General features: G+C 41.6%; 1 protein-coding gene across 6 annotated transcripts in view; it reads left to right on the top strand.

Moving 5' to 3' along the window:
* TBC1D1 (TBC1 domain family member 1) overlaps positions 1 to 5603 on the top strand; it is a 257909-nt gene extending 252306 nt beyond the window's left edge. For all 6 annotated transcript variants that reach the window (XM_088482972.1, XM_088482973.1, XM_088482974.1 and 3 more), the window contains 2 exons: positions 86 to 259; positions 4604 to 5603. In XM_088482972.1, coding sequence (XP_088339098.1) covers positions 86 to 259; positions 4604 to 4792 — 363 coding nt within the window. In that variant the 3' untranslated portion in view covers positions 4793 to 5603. The remainder of the gene's footprint in view (positions 1 to 85; positions 260 to 4603) is intronic.
* The last annotated feature ends 15229 nt before the right edge of the window (positions 5604 to 20832 follow it).

A 20832-nucleotide genomic window follows, 5' to 3' on the forward strand; every position in this document is an offset into this window, starting at 1 on the left:
CATTCCTCCCATCCCGGTGATGTGCATTACTCAGAACTCCATTCCCTGAAACAAAATTCAACTTTTTTTTTTTTTTTTTTGATAGGTGTTTGAAATGGACATTTCAAAGCAACTGCAGGATTACGAGGTGGAATACCATGTACTTCAAGATGAACTGATCGATTCATCTCCACTCAGTGACAATCAGAGAATACATAAGTTAGAAAAGGCAAATAATACATTGCGCAAACAGAACTTTGACCTGTTGGAGGAGTTGCAGGTAAGTAAACAGTAAAGGGCACAAATTTAACGGTTCAGTTAAAATCTGCATTTTTCTGCTGAATCTTGTTTGTCCATTGTGTTACTGTAGTTATATTTTTTTCACGTGGATGTTTCCGCTTAATGTGTAACCACCCACTGTACCATGTTACAGAGTCTACAGTACAAAGGTTTCACGTTTAAAAAAATATAAATAAAAAAAAATGTGAAGGTAATTTTTTTTTTTATATATATATTTTGCCATTTTTGTGTGACAAATCTGCAATAGAGATGTATTACACCCATTACTGTTCAATTACATAACTTACTTCATAAACAATTCAAGGCTCAAAATCTCTGATTAATTTGTAAGGGGGAAAAAAAACAGAAGGTTAAAAGAAAAAGCCGCTTCACCAAATTTTAGACTGTCCCAGTTGAAGCCAATGAAAAGTCCTCTAGAAGGTTGAGAACCACTTCACGATGGAGATTTTATTATCCTTTATATCTTTTAACACCAGCATCATACTTAGGGGTATATTTACTTAAAGTCAGTTTTTAGAAGTGGAGATGTTGCCAATAGCAACCAAACAGATTCTAGCAATTCTCTTCTAGAACAGTGATTTTCAGTGGTCGAAGTGGGGCGGTATGACATACCGCCACTTCCCAGCCCCACTTCATTTTAGCCGTAGAAGAGAATGCACCAGCGCTGGCATGCAGTATGGCATCCCAGCGCTTGAACAGCTGCGGCAATGGCAATGAGTAGAGATGTGTCCCGCAGGGGACACATCTTAATCGGCGGCAGTGGAGACGCTGGCATGTAGCCGGAACAAAGCAATCATCTTGTCCCGGCTATTGTAAGCACTAAGCAGCACACACTGGCTGCAGTGCCAGCCAATCCCGGGGCTCGCGGCCGCCAGCCAATCCCGGGGCTCGCGGCCGCCAGCCAATCCCGGGGCTCGCGGCCGCCAGCCAATCCCGGGGCTCGCGGCCGCCAGCCAATCCCGGGGCTCGCGGCCGCCAGCCAATCCCGGGGCTCGCGGCCGCCGGCCAATGAGAAGCTGTCAAGTGGCAGCTTCTCATTGGCTCACACTACTGCACCAGCAACGAGGACCCGATGCTCCTGGCAGCTCCATTCCAGCAGCGCAGGTAAGAGGAAAGTAGAGAGAGGGGAGGGTGTGAGAGAGGGAATAGAGAGAGGGACAGAGGAGCCTATTCAGACCCGGTCGTTAGCTCTACGAGCTCGCAACCGGGTCGATGTTGCTCCAGTGCGCATGCACATGACGGAGCCGGCTCCGTCGTTTGCATGCGCGAGACCCAGCTAACGACGGGTGATCCGTCGTTAGGGGTCTCGTAGCAGACAGGGCGAGCTGTCGATGTTGAGTGACAGCTCGCCCCGGTTGCTGGGCTGGCCGGGGGCGTGCCCGGCCAAACGGAGGTGTTCCTGTCGGAACGCTTGCCATTTGGGGGCAGGCCCACTGACATCAGTGATGTCAGTGGGTAGCTTCCTGCTCAAACAGAGCAGGAAGCTCCCTGGGGCTTAAGGTTGACGAGACCCTACCTTAGGGTCTCGTCGTAAGCCCCGATGGTCGTGATAGTCTTGACCATCGCGACCATCACCCTTAGCGATCGTTAGAGCTGTGGGTGTTAACCCACAGCCTAACGACCGACATGGAGGCGGCCGTTCAGGATGCAAGCGGCCGCCCTGTTTCAGAACGACCGCTTGCATCCTACGACCGCCTCTGAATGAGGCCCAGAGAGAGAGGCAGGCAGTTAGTATTGTATGGGGTGAAATAGAGGGAATCCATGAGAAGGGCAGGGTGTGAGAGAGGGGAGCAGGCAGGGAGAAGTTTGGGGGTGGGGGGTGAAACGTACAGTGGGGTTGTATGGAAGCAGGGGCCCAAGGGGGGAGGAATCTCCATACCCCCACCTCTAAATTCCCACTTCGAGCACTGGTGATTTTCAAATCGAGGCACACTACACAAGATTTTAAAATTAACATGGCACACTATCCGGCGACACAGCGTACGAGACCAATGAAATAACATACACATTGGCTCTCACATGAATAAATACACACACACATTGGTCGCCTCAGGAATAAAACACACACATTAGTTCTCCTCAGGGGATGCAATCAGGAAGGTGGCTGATGTTATACCGACAGCCGGCTTCCTGACTGTCATATCCCGGTGAGGGTGAAATGCCCGGCGTCTAGATGTAGACGCCGCTCATTTCACCGATGCTGGGCGCCTCGAGCGGACAGCCACGGGGGGGAGGGTTAGGTTTAGTGCATCCGGCGGGAACTTAGGGTTAGGCACCTCCCCTGGGGGATTTAGGTTTAGGCAGCGGGGAATGGGGGGGATTAGGGTTAGGCACTTGGGGGGGAGGTTAGGGTTAGGCACCCTTAGGGAGGGTTAGGGGGGCTAGGTTAGTCATTACTTGCCTTACGACGATCGGGATTTCCAGCGCTGTCGGGCTGCCGCTGCCGGGATCTGTTCCAGTGTCAGGCTGCCGCTGCCGGGTATCGAGCCGGCGGTATTTCATACCGATTCCCTCCTCAGGAAAAGAACACACTACAATGGCCTCCTCAGGAATAAAACACACTACGTTGGTCTCCTCAAGAATAAAACACACTACAGTACAAGTGCGCTGAGCTGACTGCCGTGGCACACCTGACAACCGCTCAGTGGTTGATAAACGCTGTTCTAGAAGGAGCTTGTTAAATGGTAAGTAGAATCTGATTGGTTGCTATGGGCAACATCTCCATTTCTAAAAACTCTCACTTTAGTAAATATACTCCTTAGTGTCCTGGGAATATCTGGGAGACTCCTGAATTTTGGGGAGCTGTTTCGGGCAACCAAGAGCATAGGTTAACCACCCAGAGCCTCGAACTTGCCCGATGAAGGGTGTGGTCCATCCAATTCAAGATGAATCCTGTCATCGTGGCTCCTCCCCCTTCTGCCCAATGCTGCTAATTGCCTCATTGAGCAAGGAGGAGGGTAGGGACGTCACAACACCATGCCCCCCTCACTTTCCACCTGCAGGCACTTCAGCATCTACTGGAGTCCATTTTCCATGTCTGCAGCCTATTTAGCAGACCTTTACAGAAACGTGACGTATCCTCCTCCTAATTTCCCTACCATATTGTAAGAAGCCAGTTAACCTACCAGTACAGTATGTCTGTGTAAACTGGAGCATAAAATGAACTCTCATTGATCCCATACTCCACGCAAAGAATGACATGGTAGGAACCAAAGGCCCTGGAGCAGGGGTGCTCACTCTAGTCCTCACCCACAACAGGTCAAGTTTGGTGGATTTCTTTAATAATGTACAAGTGAGTTCATCTATTTTGCTGGGTCAGTAATTATCCCACCTACTTCCGCAGACACATATCCTCAAAACATGAGCGGTTAGGAATACTCGAGGGTTAAGGTTGAGACCCACTGCCCTAGTTCTTTTTATGCAGCAATGCTAACCACTGTGCCTTCATGTAGTGTGTGTTTCTATGTGAAACTTAGTAATGTGTTCTACTACAGAGAGTGCAGACTGAAAATAATTCCTACATCATGCATCTGCACCTCTGCTACTGCCAGGATGACATTGTAACCCTAGACGTGGAAATCCATTATTACAATTTAGCCAGCAGTGCGTTGTGGTCTATACTCTAAGCCAACTTTATAGCGTAATATTGTCCGTCCATATCATTCAGCGATATTTAATGGCTAGACGTGTTAACTGCAGAACAGACAATGCTGCTTGTAAGTTAAAGTAAATTATAGCCGATGTTTGCCGCAAAATCCATCACTTTACTTTAGGTCTTAAGTTGGAATAGGTTGCCGCATTGCTTTTACCTTACTTTAATCTGTGTTAATCAGGAGACTAAATGATGGGAATATAAGTATTTATTAATGATTTTATATGGGGGGGAATAAGTTTACTGTTGTGGTAAATTGGGGCATATGGGAGACCTAATTATACCCTTTCTCTCTCTCCTCTGAATTAGATGGTCATGTAAAGAGAGAGGTGATGCGGACAGACAGTGATGGACAGCTTGTTATGGCCCTGTAGAGAGGCACTATATAGACTGTCTCCTACACAGACACACGTTAGTGTCCATTTAATCAGACGCCAGTTAACCTGTCAGTATGTGTTTGGACTATAACTGTGTTGCTCCAGTCTTCCCAGAGCATACAGATGTCACGTAGATCGTACCATGGCAGGAACTGAACCCAGGGCCCAAGCCTGATGACACTACAATGCCAGCCACTGTTCTACCATGCTGTCCATTCACAATGTTTCTGTATATATTTTGGATGCCATTATTGCTACTTAAACCCAGATTATTATTTTTTTTTCCGATTTTTAGGTATCTAAAGGACAGATCCAAATATTAGAATCGACAATAGAGAATTTACAGACTAACGAGGTGAAATTAAAGCGATCGGTCCGTACTTTTGAGCTGGAGAGATCAGCCTTGCTAAACACAATCGAAGAACTGAAAAAACAGATTGGAGAACAAAGTGAACTCTGTACAGATAAACAAGAATCTTTATGAACTTTTCAAATACTACACAGGACTCCGACTGTAGCTTTGTCTGCGCAATTTCTCTCTGTATCCGTTCACTCGCTAAATCAAACCAAGAACTGCACATGTGGAGGATCTTGTGTTTTTGGGAAGGAATCCTCACACATTGGATTATAATTTTGAAGTCATTGTGATATCACATTTTTGTAGGCGTTTTCTGTTCATTCCTGAATCTTTTTTTTTTTTTTTAATTTACAAATTCCATAATAATATTTTATATCCGTATAGGAAGGAAAGCAATTGTTTTAGAAAGGTATTTTATTTTGTAAAAAGAAAATGTTTAGACCACAAATGTTTGGATAATTTTAGACCCTTCTATCCTAAGAGCTAACTTTTTTTAAGCTACCCATATTCATCACACTGTGATTCTGTGAAAATGGGAATATACACTGTAGGTGCATTTGTTTATTAATTTTTTTTTTTTAACATTTTGTAAAAAGAAAACCTGCTCTGAAAACACAAATATTGTGTAACTGCTGCTGTTTTACTAAATTGTCCCATTCTAGAAACCCAACCAAATGCTGCTTTGAAATCTGAGATCGTATAGATAGGGACATTTGCCTCCATGTAAAAGCACCGTATTAAGGGCCCCATTTATTAACGAGCGATATGCTTGTTACCCTTCGTTACTAAATATATATATAATACAGATGTGTCCTCATACATCTAGCCTCCTTGCGCGTTAAACAGCCCTTCTAGTCGCGCCATGCCGTGGCTTGACTCTATAGCACTGAGCGTCTTTTCGTGCGACTTTTTAACTTCAAATGCGTCTTATTAACACAGCGATGCAAATAGATAGCACACGCAGCTTCTGCTGATTTAAAATGATAGGCAGCATGCCTATGTGCTGTGAGCGACTGCGGCTGTATCTGCATGTGAAACGCTACATTAGTGTCAGTGGCTGTAACACTGTAACGTAGCGTTCCGCATGCAGATACCACCGCAGTCACCCACAGAACATACCATTGTAATCAGCAGAAGCTGCTTGTGCCATCTATTCTCATTGCTGTGCAAATAAGACCAATTTGAAGGTAAAAAGTCGCACAAAAATACGCTCTGCGCTACCAAGTCATACGGAGCTCCTGCGTTGTGTGGCGCGACTTGTAGCGCACGGAGGATAGATGTATGTGGACACATCTGTAGGCCTATAACTAATGTCAAGGCATGGACATCTTTGTCATGCATACGTTTACAGTAGGTGATTAAAATCGTTCTCGATCAACATGTACTTTTTTGTATAGTTGCCCTGTAAAATGTGCAACATTCTGCCATGATTAGGTGGAAAGCACTAGTGTATGGTCCTAGAATTTACACTTTACCTTCTTTTTTTAAGTTACCTATATATATTTATGGCTAGAAATTAATAGTTTTTATCATATTTTTTTTTTTTGTTTTGCAAGCTATTTTTTAAGTTTTAAAGGGGCGATTCAATTAACAGAGAGGACCCAGTCCCCAGTAGCCCCGCGTGTTTATGGTAGTGCTAAAATAATCTCAAGTTGGTGTGATGAAAAATGAGCAAATGAAGCCTATTCTATCACTCAATTTTTACATAGCGAGCCTGCTACAGAACCTTGCGGAAAATTGAATCGTCCCCCTAGTAATTGCTGTGCTTTACCTTATTTGTAAATACATTCGGGTTTCACCTTTTATCAAAAAGATTTATTTGCCGAGTTACTTCTTATAATATTTTCACAGTATTGTTCATTTCACCTTTTTGCTGTCTTTTGGCTGGTTATCACATACTGTTAGTGCAGCTTAGGCTGGTGATCACATTCTGTCGTGTTATGGGGCTGCAGCTGATACCCAGTAATAGGTAAAAACTTGTCTATTTTTGTATGACTTGTGTCACAGTGCATAAACTTTAATATTGCACACTGAGTACCGGCTACATGATTGTTCAATGAACCCACAAAACATGAATAGATCTGGTCAATCTCACTTTACAGCTTCTAAATGGGCAACTTCTACTCACAAACCAGGAACATTGTTAAGCATGGTTAGCCATCTACTTTATATTATTGCCGTGCATACGCCATCCTGTACCTTATAACATTACTTTATGTTCCTAGCCTCCGCTTACATGCTGCCAGTACTGAATATATATGTATTCAATGAGAGAGCTGCATTATGGGCCTGATTAAGAGGTGGATGCTGTTAGCACCACTGCTGCATCCTTAGACTCCTCAGCGTTGCTAACATATGCTAATGAACCGGAGAAGTCTGGTGTAAATACACTCCTTCTGCATGCTTGTGCAAGATCCCTCGGGTTACTCAGATTGCCGCCACAGAACCGTAGCCGAGGCCTGGAAATCTGCATTGAAAGGCGCAGACCCTGGTCTAAGCACTCCCAGAAAACGGGGGCAACACGCTCCTGTTTTTGGGAATACTGGCCCTCCCCACCCCCAGTCCTCCCACCATAGGACTTGTGCGAAAACCATTCAGGTTTGCAAGCCATTTTGAATTGGGCCCTATATGCGGGTAATGAGTGGCAGGTGTACAGGATGGTGGTCGTCGCCATCAGTGATTCGCTTCTGTTTTTTTTTTCTGATCGACGCTTTTAGTTTCTTTTTCCATTCTTTTTCCATTCTTTTTCTGTTTTTACAAGGTCTCTGAAGTCTTATTGATACAATACAAATAGTTAAAAGCAAGGATGTATGTGACGTGTGACTGGCGTAAACAGACATGTGAAAATGACACTCATGGTACACCTCAGCTGATCTTGCGTGCGGCTTTTTTGGTGTGCAACGTATTGGACTGCATCAGGTCCAATACGTTATGACACGGCCTTAAGAGCAATATTTAAATATATCAGTGACTGATGTTCTGTCATTGCGTTCCTGATGTCCTCCTAACAGTGCTCCTCTACAATCTGTGTATGATCAGTGACAGACTATGAGAAAACGGCTGTTGTGAGCTGTACATTTGGCACTGCTGTTTTAGTGTAGGTCTTAAGTTGCTATTAACAGAGGTTTAGGGGTGAATTTACTGTGCAGCACTTTTCAAAACCACTATGTCATTGGCGGTTTCAGCCACTTAATTTAAAGGGGCAATAATAAATACAGAACCAGATGTGCTTGTATTTAAAATTATTGCCATTTTAAATCCAGTGGATGAAATCCCAAAGTTGCGGTGGCTATGTACGGTCCTCAGATTTACTTTTATTGCAAATTTGTTGTAAAAATATATATATTTTTTTAATAAACGCCAAACGACAACAAAAGTTATGAAACTCGTTGATGCTGCAAGGAGAAAAAAAAAACAGATTTAGGTGCATCCTCTGGGGTTTACTGCGCGTGGTAGGGGCACTAATTGGGTAGCTCAGGTCAGAGGGTTTTTTGCCACAGGTTTGAATCTGCTCCTATATGTGAGCAGACCCTGAGCGTGTATTATATTCTATGAGCTATTAAATCGCTGAACTTTTTCTTGAGTCACCTGGTGTGACCTACACTTTCTGCCACATGTAGCGATTCCTGGACTTCCTTACATGTTCCTGATGTTTGTGTCATTGCGGCATTTAGGATTGGTATTTTTGTTGCAAAGGAATTGGTATAAAGCCGCAGGTTAAGCACACAGATGCGTGGCTCACTGATATCGGCCCTCTGTCATTTGCCTCTTTACCCAGCTTATCTTCAGTATCCAGCGTACCTGTACTTTGTGCTTTTATTACATTAGTGATGCGAATCAGATGCATATTTTGTAAAAGTGACGAGACGCACGGAGCGGCAGAGTTACAAAACTCATGGCAAACCAAATGGGTCTATGTGGTGCGATTTGAGGATAAGGGTTTGAAGAAACATCTGTAAGCATGAACACTTCAGGGCTGGAACATAGCTTGCTTAAAAAGCATCGGCCTAACACCAGAATAAATCGTCACTTTATTGCCAAGTCACAAATAATATAATAATAGAACAATAATATACTTTTAAAGAATGTAAAATGAAAATGCATATATTTCTTGGAATGCACATTTTTTACAGCGGTCTGTGGAGTATAATTTGATCATAAATCTCAAAAGGTTATTTATCAGAGCGATGAACGGACAGCTGTTTCCAATCACACTACGTACACACTGGTATATGTAATGCATTTATCACATTTAATATGCAAGATTGCACAACACTGGGATTGATGTAGAATTCAACCCAAGTCTACAGTTATCGCTCCCGCATTGCATGCACAGAGCGAAACGCGTGTGTATACTGAGGTCCATGCATCTCTGCAGCCGGACGGCTCCCCATCTGTTTCTTAGCCATCACTCTGATCAGTACGCCCTTGAACCACCGCTATCATTGGTGCAAAATATCGATCTGAAAATGTGCTTATTTATGCGTATGCACAGGGCGGCACAGTCCAAATTCTCATTGACACACCCTCACTAAATTTGGCCTGTATGCAAAAGCCAGTTATCACCCACTCATTCCACTCCACCAGCAAGAAAAGTTGTGCGCGCTCATGCAAGATATACGATGTGTTAATCCGCGTTTTACTAACTCCTCGTACATTTTAACCCACTATTCAACATCATTAGGTTTGTAATCTTCATCTGATGCTCTGCTTAATCACAGGAGGTGTTTACCATAAGGTAGAGAGGAAGGAAGTATTGGTATAGGGTACATCACTTGCATTCTCATGGAATGACAAGAGGTTCTTTTATCCTTCTGTAAATTTAATTTGTGGGAAAACCTGGAAACCTTTCTAGTACTGAACAGTACCCACCTTTGCCCACAGGACAGCCTACAAGCAATGCTCAATTCTTATTGTGGGGCTTAATTTGTGCCAAGAGAACATTACACCAGTTATCAGCCAGAACTGTAACTTTTTCCCAATCTTCAGCCTCCGTGTTTTGGTGCACTTGTGCACGCTGTTTCAGGTATGGAACCCGTTGGGGTCTTAGCCATCCACTTCAAGGAATGACCTGGTACTTTCATACAGTAGATGATGCTGTTCTTGTGGTCAATCCTCAAGAGGCTGGTGGACAAACAAAAACCCACAAATTCTGACAAACTCCAAGCATTGCTTAGGCAAGAATGAGCGACCGTCAGTCAGTATGTGGCCCAGAAGTTGATTGACAGCATGCCAGGGCGAATTGCAGATATCTTGAAAAATAAGGGTCAACACTGCAAATATTGACTCTTTGCATAAACTGAAAGGCTTTTATTGACAATTACATTGACACTTATGAAATGCTTGTAATTTTACATTGGTATACCATAGTAACATATGACAAAAAGGTTTAAAAACCATGAAGCAGCAAACTTTGTGTAAACCAATACTTGTCATTCTTAAAACTTGTGTCTGTGTGTGTGTGTGTATATAAAATCTCTACTGTAAACAGCTAGAGACGGGTCCTTTAAAAATAAACTCCTCCTCTTTCCCTTTATTGTCCTATCTAAGCAGAGACCGCTAAGAGACGAGAGAAGTTGCCCATAACAACCAATCAGATTCTACTTATTTATATAGCACCTTTTAGAAGATAAGAGCTAGAATCTGATTGTTTGCTATGTGCAACATCACTACTTCTATAACCCTGCACCATTGCAAATATACCCCAAAGGCTTTATACTTTAATCTATTCCTTGTCAATAAACCACAGGGGCTTCTGGCAGTATTTTCGATATGAAGAGGCTCAAAATGTGTATCAATAACAGTTTTGCATGGAATCAGTGGATAGTGAGGATGCTTTCTTTTCTGTTCCTTTTCAATACAGAATATTGCCCTTCAGCCTGGCTTCATCTCCAAAAAAAAGTCATAAAGGGTACAGTACTAATGTAATGAAGATAAGGTGTCAAGTTGCGGCCATAACTGGATGACATCCTGGTGTCATCCATCCAGGATGTCACAAGTGATAACTGCTACATAAATATCGCTGGATCGTGATTCCATCAATAAATCAAGTGGTTCCTTCACAACAAGAAAAATAACATATAAATACCATACAGAACAAGGGACCCTTGGGAAGTTCTCTCATGATTCAGTGCTCCTCCCCAGAGACTCCTCACATGTACAATCTTCAGCTATGTCTCTTAACGCTGTGGGGTCACTGACCAATTTCTCTGGATCAATCTCAGAAGATAGAATGGCCACAAAAAAAATATATATATATGGCTCTGTTCGATCCAAAATGGCTAATACGCACGACTGACTCGAGTGCTATAGAATGATAGTAGGTGAGCTCTTCAAACAGCTCAAGGCACATGGTCGGGGAAAGCTACAAAACAACTGGTTATCAAAGTTGGTGCTTATACTTGTATGCAAGATTTAATAGGGTATTAGAATTTGGGAAGCAGCCATATTGCCATTCTTCAGGAACTGGAGGCTTAGGCTGCGGCAGTGGAGGGTTACGGTAGGCTACAAGAGGGGAGGGGTAGGTTTAGGTATTTTCACTGCTGGAAGCACCATAGGTAGAGTCAGAAGTTCTCATCAGCAGGTAAGTCACCACTGGACCGCCAGGAACGTTTTGTAATTTTATCAGTGTCAACATGATGAATGTTGATGTAGTTAATGTCGATGGGATGCTTTTTGACGTTATGAATGTAAACCAAATATACCACTCCCTTAGGATTTGGAGAAAGTTCATTCTCATGGGGTGCAGCCAGAATCTATCTAACATAAGTTACTATTTACTTTGTTTCTACAGGGTAGACTCCGGATGGATCTTTCTTCCACACTCAAGGTACCAGTGTCAGCACTAAGTGTTTCCCTGGGGACCAAATTTGCTTCAGAGGAATTGCTTATTCGCTTCTTCCAAACTGAATAGAATTTGTCCCTCAATAAGGTCGTTTATGGCTCTAGGGCAGGCCTGGCCAACCTGTGGCTCTCCAGCTGTTGTGAAACTACATGTCCCAGCATGCCCTGCAACAGTTTTAGCATTCCCTAATAGCAAAACTGTAACAGGGCATGCTGAGACTTGTAATTTGACAGGTGGAGAGTCACAGGTTGGCCAAGCCTGCTCTAGGGGATCTCAACTTCATACGCAAGGATTACGGATTCACTGTTTAAACCAATGAGTAAAGTGTTGATAGTGACAATGTGTTTTCCTAGTGGCAATTACATCTTGGAAATGTGTTTGAGAATACAAGCACAATGGGGCAAAGAATGATTTTATTTTTTTTTAATAATAATAATAATGTAGTCCTGAGAAACAATATAACTTCCTACCAAGTAGTATCTGCTTCTGATAACAGCCAGGAATTGGAATTACTGTATTTTTATTAAGAGACCGTGAATGAAAAGAAAAGCTGTTTTCATCTTGTGAGAGTGATCACTATATATTTACCTCTGAGTCAGAACCTACAGAACGATTATTTGTGCTTGTGATGTGACCTCAGGAAGGATGTTCTCCTACCAAACAGGTAATTTATAAATCTATAAGAGAAGTGATCACATAGGCTTGCAAGGAAAATGGACATGTTCCAGGGATTCTAAGCTAACACGTTTCTCAAGCAGAGGCCACCTCTTGGGCAAAGACAGCTCAAACCCGTGGAACAGAGCTTTGTAAGGCCGTATTTCTAGTCATTATCATCTGGATATTTAATAATCTACTGACTTCCAGTTTGGGAGACATGTCCCCACATAGCCAGTTATACATTGTTGATTTTGCAACACTTGACATGTGACTTGGTATTGTGATGCCCCCCTCTGACTTGCTTGATACATCCCATTGTAGGGACTTCCATGGAGTATTTGAAGAAGTAAACAATGGATTATACTCAGCAATAATTACTCTTCTTTTAAATACTCTATTGGTGCATACACACTGTCAGATCTATCAGATGAACGATTTTACCAAAGATTTGAACAATTTTTTGACTGCATTAAAACGAATGGAATCGTCCAAGTATGACTGCAAACACATCAGATGTCAGATATTGTTATCTGACCATCGGGAACGCGCATCGTTCAAATCGTTCATCTGACAGATATGTCAGATTTTCCTTCAGATATGAAAATTTTTTTAAATTGTTATCATTCAGATCTGAAGAAAAATCTGACCGTGTGTATGCACCATAAGGCAGACAAGGTTTCCTATCCAGTTCGGATTTATTTATTTATTTTTTATATACCGTTTGGGAAGTCACTCGGACAAAAGAGGGAGCGGAGGAGTTCCATCAAATACCATAAATGGCCGTGTTTTGTAAACTATTGCCTCTACCGCTTTAGAATTGTAGATGAGAGCTTCAGTTTTAACTAGGTTCTCTTTGCCAACTTAACGCAAATATGGATCTGAAAACATCATCTTATTGGCTATCCAAAACGAGTGACAACCAGATAGCCAATAAGATGAAGTTTTCAGATCCGAATGTAACAGGGTCCAAACCGAACTGCTCATTTCCATCTAGAATGGAATTAACCCTTCGCAAGGGCTGCCTGAGAGTACCACAGTGCCCATTGAGAATAATGGGGACTGTGTCCTGCAGTGTTAGCTTAGTTGAGGTGGTTTCTGTGATTTCTCTTCTGTAGATGTTTCATAAACTACAGGGTCACTTAAGCTTATAGCTTTAATAAATAGACCCTCTTAACCTACCCAGTTTTCAGAAAAGCAGATCACTTTATCAGTCTGTTTCAGTGTCATCTTGTGACTAAGGTAAATTTACTAAAGTGAGTTTTTAGAAGTGAGTTTTAAAAGTGATGTTGCCCATAGCAACCAATCAGGTTCTACTTAACATTTAACTAGCACCTTCTAGAAGATAATAGCTAGAATCTGATTGGTTGCTATGGGCAACATCACTTTTAAATTTGCTTCTAAAAACTCTCATTTTAGTAAATTTACCCCTAAATCTGTTCTTGCTCCTCTGTGTGCCTATTGTTATTAATTTATGTATAAAGTGTAGGGATCACTGAGATAATCATTGCCTTCTGACATGTCACACATCCATCTTCCCTCCATGTACCAGTAAAATCACATTGTATATTACGTTACACTATTGCACATGTGTCCTGTCCCATACATTACGCAATGCATGATCACATTATATGTTGCACACACATAATGAAATAAAGTAAGTGTAGATACAGCAAGCCGAAAGATGGTTCTAGTTCAACGAAGTCATAATATATGATGGAATGTAATAACTCAGTTTTGTATCGTTATAATGGCCCAGCGTAGATTATAGGATTACAAGAAAAATGCAATTCCGTCATCGTACCACGTGAACCACACGCCTGTGCTCTCAAAGGTTGTATGACATAAGGGCAACCAATTCTGTGCAATTAGCACACAATCAATATTGATTGCTTATAAATATTCTACAATTCCGCAGTTGAACCCTGATGACTGTCATATGTTTGTTTTTATATTTTGGAATAATTATCTTCTGTTTAATATTGCAGTGATAAAAATAGCACACGTGGTTTGACAGCCACCTTGGTTTATAGAAGAAATCTCAGAAGAAGTCATATTATTCACCATTGCAAAGTAAGAAGTCTGTTCCAAACGCTGGTGCTGGGGATTGTTTATTAAACTCCCCAAGGAAGGATCAGCTGGATCTTTGTGTGGTTGACAGGCGAGCCGAAATGGCGCTCATACCCCCCCCCCCAGCTCTTGTGTTAGATAAAATATGTACTTCTTTTAAAACACTACTAGGCGCTTCAAGTTCTCCCTGCCTAGGTTGGATTCTCGTCCCACCCTGGAGCCTAAATACATATATAGCCTCTAAAAAGTTGAAAAGGGCCCTGGCAATAGAACTTTTGGACTAAATCAACCTACTAAAACTTGAATGCAGGATATTAATATCAGATGAACTTGTCCCAAAGCAAGGGTACATTCATCAATATGAAAAATAAAAAACTATACATGTATTTTAAATATAATTACTTTCCTTCAATGGATGGAGGTTATGTATTTCTTCCCTGCTAAGTCAAATATATTGACTGGATGTTTTCGATTTATATGTGAAGATGTTCACATGTAAATAGGAAAGAATATTCCAAACTTACTATAATAGGTTTTTGAAAATTATTACACATTTATTCAATATTGGAGGTTGAGTATGTAGTGGAAGGCAGGTAAAAAGAATGATCAATCCATTGAATAATTGAAAAAAATAAAATAGAGATGTTGCCTTGCAAGAGCTGTTTTGCAGCAACTGAGAAGGCCATACTACCCCCCTCCTCCCTCATTGGGTAACACACCCCTGTAGTACATTTATGAGGTGCACCAGAGAGTCTGAGTATGAGGGAACTAGCTCACGTCCAAGGGCAGTACAGGGAAATGGAGGTGGAGTATGTAGTGGATTTTACTAATTGATTAATCAATTAATAAAATCCAAAATTGAGATGTTGCCTTGTATTTTCTTGTTCTTTCTACCAATAGTATGAAATATGCTCCATAATTCTATTATTTCTAATTAAAAATGTGTTGCAAAATAGTAATGTAGTAATGTTAGAGCAATAACCAATAAAAATGTATATACAAAAACAGTCACCAGTACTCCTAGACAGCCCATAATGAACACAAATACACAACAGTTTTATTTAAAACATTTTTTAACACAGTGCTCCTGTGGTGTTTTTTTTACAGTGCCCCTTTGACACAATGCACCTAATAGTGTTTTTTTTTTTTTTTTTCTTCTTAAAATAACACAGTGCTCCTAATGGCATTTTTGTGCTTGAAAGTAACAGTGCTACAGTCCACACCCTCTCCCTCTGATCTCCTGTGTGAAATGGTGCCAATCACAAGGGAGGGACCTATTTATATTCAATCCAAAAATGTGAGATCCAGCGCCGGGAAGATGATGTTCTGCTTCATTTTGAGATCCGAAGTTGGGGGGGGGGGGGGGGGGGGGGGCTCTGTTCAACTCGTAACCCCTGAGTTTGGATGTGTTTGTATTCCAGGTATCCTACCCCCCCCCCCCCCCCATTGCCTACCCTCATTCCATCCCTTCTACTTACCTTCGGCCCTTTGAAACGGATGGTCATCGCTGATGTTTTGCGGGGCAAGATACAGTATTACAGCGCTTTTATTTTTTATGCTGCTTTGTAAAACGCACTCAATGTCCATCTGTTTCTAAACCCTAATCCCCCAGCGGGTTTGGATTCGCTTTTCTGTATTCATTTGTAAAAAAAAAAGTAATTTGTGGGGTGGAAGGTACACCCACCCATTACTTTTTACAAACTAGCATCAAGCTTTTATGCCGCAGATTACAAATTAGTGACTACTCTGGAAGCTGAGCCCGCTAACCAGCAATTAAACACCTAATGACACGCTCTGCCCAGCTGCTCAGAGGCACCATGTTAACCAAGTGACCGGAAGAGAAGACGTGAGGAACAGAGGATCTCGTATCTGTCTACTGCTACTAAAATAGCTATTGTTATCTCTCTTCCTCCTTTTGTGCGTTCTTGGTGGTAGCAGCTACTACCAAACATGGAAAGTGGCGCTGTTTCCTGGTCTGACCGCGTGCCAAAGAAATACTCTAAGCTGGAAGATAACCACCCATGCTGCAGGAACCAGAAGAGGAAGGAGTTTCATTTAAAGAAAATTGTAGACTGTTATGATTGACAGCAGTTAACGCTCTAGATTTCTAAATTCATCTTTCGTGTCTCCACCTTCTGCTGTCTCTTTCCACTCCGGACTGGTTGCCTTATAAATTCCACATGCACTTTTCCCTCCATCAGCTATTGCTGTATATGTATAGCTAGCGTTACACACACCTACAGTATTAGAGTGTAAGCTCATTTGGCCAGGTCCATCTTTCCCTTGTTTTGTCATTGTATGTCATTTGTGCTGTGATCCCTCAATGTCTAGTGCTACATAATATGTTAGGTAATACGCAGTGGTTATAATGTTATGTTTATACTACTGATGGTGTTAGTGTAATGTGAAGATGATCACTATTACTGTAAATGTAGAAGCTATTACTGTAGGGTCTTGGTGGAACTATTAATACAATGTTGAATCTCTTAAATGTGGAAAATAATTGATGTTGATGCACAGAGGGGAAAGTTGAATGTTGGCCTGAGGTATGGTCAACAGGAGACACTGACACTGGGCCATCCGTTAGTACACATGCACAACCTAATGTCTGTAAAGTAACAAGGATGAGCTATAACATTTATCAACATGATGATAATCGTTTAAGCAAAGTGTTTACATGTAACCCAATTCACACAGAGAACCAAACCGTGTAAACCAATGCTGCTTACCATGCAGTTCATTTAGCTGTTAACCAGACAGAAGAAAAAACAATGAGGTTTTGGCTTGTTTTCATGTGGTTCTCCACCCATACATTTCTTATTTTCTTTGCGAAACCTGAAACTCTCTCAAATCTCTGTTTGTAATCTGGCATTTTAGCCTGGAATAGGTAAAGGGAATGGATGATTACATTTAAATGCGTTTGATGAATTATTTGTTTTTGGTTTTTTTTTTTTTTTTTTTAGGATATCCTTTGCCATACAATACACTCGGGGTGCAAAAATTTATTTTTGTATTTTTTTTTTTAATCTAAGCGTGTTCTTAGAAATGTCAATGTAGCCTAAATGCACTGTGGTCACATGAATGGTTAACTCCTAAGAGCAAGCAAGTATAAAAATACTATATAAAACAGGAAGCGCGACAGCTGTTGATTCGGTCCTAATATACTATTGTAACTAATTTCACTTAACAATATCTTCACTTACAGATTTCAGTGTGCGTGGCTACAGCTGAAAGAGGCATTATAGGGGAAGGGTTTTTTTTCAAGGGTCACTGCTGTCCTCAGATTGAATCATACATTTTATAAATACAGGAAGTATTGCCAGTAGCAACTAATCAGTTGCTTTCATATTCCAAAAGTGCAATAGAACAAAAATTACACAATTCAATGAATTCATATTGCTTACTATGGGCCACACCACTTTAACAATTCCAAACCATTTCCTGTGGAACATTTTCCTTAATGGACCCCAGCGATCACTTTTATAACATCCCCACAAGTGCCAGACATAAATTAGAGTGGTGTTTCCCAAACTCATTCTTCAGGGAGCACTAACAGTGCATGTTTTCCAGGTCTCCTCACAGAATCACAAGTGAAATAATTAGCTCCACCTGTGGATCTTTTAAAATGTGTCAACCAGCAATAAATACACTGTTAGGGGATGGGTATGAAATACCGGAGGCTAAATATCCGCCGTTTCAAATCCTGATGGCTGAAGATCCAGACAGGGGCAGTGAGTACCCTAACCCTCCCCTTCTCCCCACCCCCCTACCCTCCCTTAGTGGTGTCTAACCCTAACCTCCCCCCTGTAGTGCCTAACCCCCCTCCTTCCCGCACCCTAAACCTAACCCACCCAGGGGTGTCTAATCTCCCCCCAGGGGTCCCTAAACCTAATGCCCCCCCCTCCCCTGCTGCTAACACCTAACTTGACCTGCTTACCTTCATTCAGGATGGCGGCTGTTGGAATTTTGGCGTTGGGCTAAAGATAGGCATCGGGATTTTGACGCCTATCTTTAATCTCAAGTCAGGCTTTCGCCGGCCAGCATCCTGGCCGCTGGTAAATTCAATACATCCCCACTGTTAGTGCTCTCTGAGGAATGGGTTTGGAAACACTGCATTAGAGCAAATCTAACCTGACTTTTGTAATTCGCAACATGTAACCCTTTGTTTATTAAGTGTTTTTATTTTAATTACCAGCGTTGTAGCCTGCAAATGACAATTTAATGTATAATATCCAGCTGAAGGGTTAATTATTTGTTTGAGAAGATGGCATGTAATTAGGATGGCAGATTTATGCATATCTCATTAGGACTGCCAGCTAATAATCCAACATCCAGATAATGGCAAAAATATGGGGTTTTATACATACCAAGCTTGCCCTTTCACCAACATGAAGTTGGCCTGGGGAGTGTCACCCTTCCATACCTGAGTGGAAGCATGCCCTTATCAAAAAGGGCCATAAACTCTAAGACTATCTATGTATGCAATTTTTATTAATTGTTTTGTATATACTTTCAGCATTGTATCTTTCTCATATTAATCTTCAATTAATAACGTTGGTCTCTGTGATAGTTATAGGATCCATTTTGCCTGTGGATTCAGCTTATCCATGCTACATATCTGTACTACAGGTTATTAATTTTGGTAATGATAACCTAATTGTAGTTGTAGGGAGAATTTAAGGCTTCCTATTTGGAGTGAGTAGCTCCAGAATAAACCTTAAAGTGGTGGCTGACAACATAATAATGAGTGGGAGAGATAATGGGGAGTGTAATCATTTCTGTAGACATACCAGGTGTTTTTTTTACTAACTCTGTGTCAGACCACATCACACAGAGTTGACTGAGTACTGATCCTCACAAAGTTACTGACAGCTGTTAGGGACTGGAGTATCTTGGAACTGGGTCCAGGTCACAAACAGATTACATTGTGTAACATCACGCTATGTGACCTGGTTAAAAAGAAATCAAGATGCAATTTATATATATAAAAAAACACTTTATATAAATAAAAGTGACAAATAGAAACCTCACTAAATATAAAGTTAATATATAACTGCACATCTATTAAGCAGTAGGTCTCCATCAATTACAAAGACACCATATAGAAAGCTTGTAAATCACTACTGATATCTGCCAATGATGATAAAAAGTCTCTAAACCAAGAGTTCATGTGGACAATTCCTACTAAGCGTGAGGAGTTCAAATTACCAGTGGTATTCCGGCTTTTTAATCCTAGACTCCTTAGTTGCCAATAGCTGTAGGTAATAGAGGTGGCCCTCATCGTAGAAACACATCCAGTCACGTAGTGTGGAGGATCTCCACGGTATGTTCAGTGGATACGGGCTGCTTCCAGACACTCACAGCTGCAGTGTTCACCAGAGGGCATCACTGAGTAGTCACCACAGCTCAATGTAAGCAAGTCCCGGTTTAGTCCCTCGGTGTGGTCCTCCAGTAGAGCACTGATGCTCTGTTATGAATGGCAGTGAATATCTCTGCAGGTGTTATAGATATATGGTAATTGTGATCAGTGCTCAACAAGGGGTATCGCAAGTGCGGGAGCAGCTTAGTACTGGAGATGTCCTGTCTCCAAAAATAGTTTGTTTATGCAGATAATATGTACTAAGCACTCACCTGGAGTATGTGGACTAATAAAAAATATGTACGCATTGACACGTGACCACTCAACACCCAGAGCACAAGACTTGCAGAGAGACCAGTGCACGGTCTCATGCTGCCGCAGTTTTCTCTCCTGTTCAGAACTTTCATCTGATACGCTGACAACCCTGGTGGTCTGACACCTCAGAAGTAGAGCTTTTATCCGCTCCTGCTGCTGGACGTTGGGGATGGTTTATGAACTCTTGACTTCAGTCACTTCCATTTCTGTGACCTAAAACGGTCTTCCACAACCTCCCCTTTGTAGCAGAGTTTGGCTGTTCCTCACTCAGGTTTAAGGAGTCTAGTTACTAAGCAGTGTTAGGAGACAGAGTGAAAAGTGATAAGGTGCCAGCGAATCAGCACCCAACTTCCATCTCACAGGCTGTGTTTGAAAAATGACAGTTGGGAGCTGATTGGCTGGCACCTTATCACAGACTTATCACTCTTCAGTCTGTCTCCTAACACTGCTTAGTAAATAGACCCCTGAGTCTCCTACACAGCTGTCTCTGTTTTAGTTAATGACTGTGTTTCAACCTACATATGAAAATGATGATCATTATCACCTGTTTGGTATGATTGTTTAATCATACACCTGACTATAATCCTACAAAATCCCTGACTTTGTGCAAGTGTACCTAGAAGAATTTGGTTGTTGTTTTGAAGGAAAAGGGTGGTCACACCAAATATTGATTTGATTTAGATTTCTCTTCTGTTCATTCACTTTGCAACTTGTTAATTGATAAAAATAAACTATTACCACATCGATTTTTGAAAGCATTCTTACTTTACAGCATTTTCTCCACACCTGCCTAAAACTTTTGCACAGTAGTGTGTGTGTGTGTGTGTGTGTGTGTGTGTGTATATATATATATATATATATATATATATATATATATATTATATTAAGCAAGAAAGTGTGTGTATGTATGTCTTTGACCAGGAT

This window comes from Taudactylus pleione, unplaced genomic scaffold (genome assembly GCF_031769625.1).
Source record: "Taudactylus pleione unplaced genomic scaffold, aTauple2 ptg000302l, whole genome shotgun sequence".
Taxonomy (NCBI): Eukaryota; Metazoa; Chordata; class Amphibia; order Anura; family Myobatrachidae; genus Taudactylus; species Taudactylus pleione.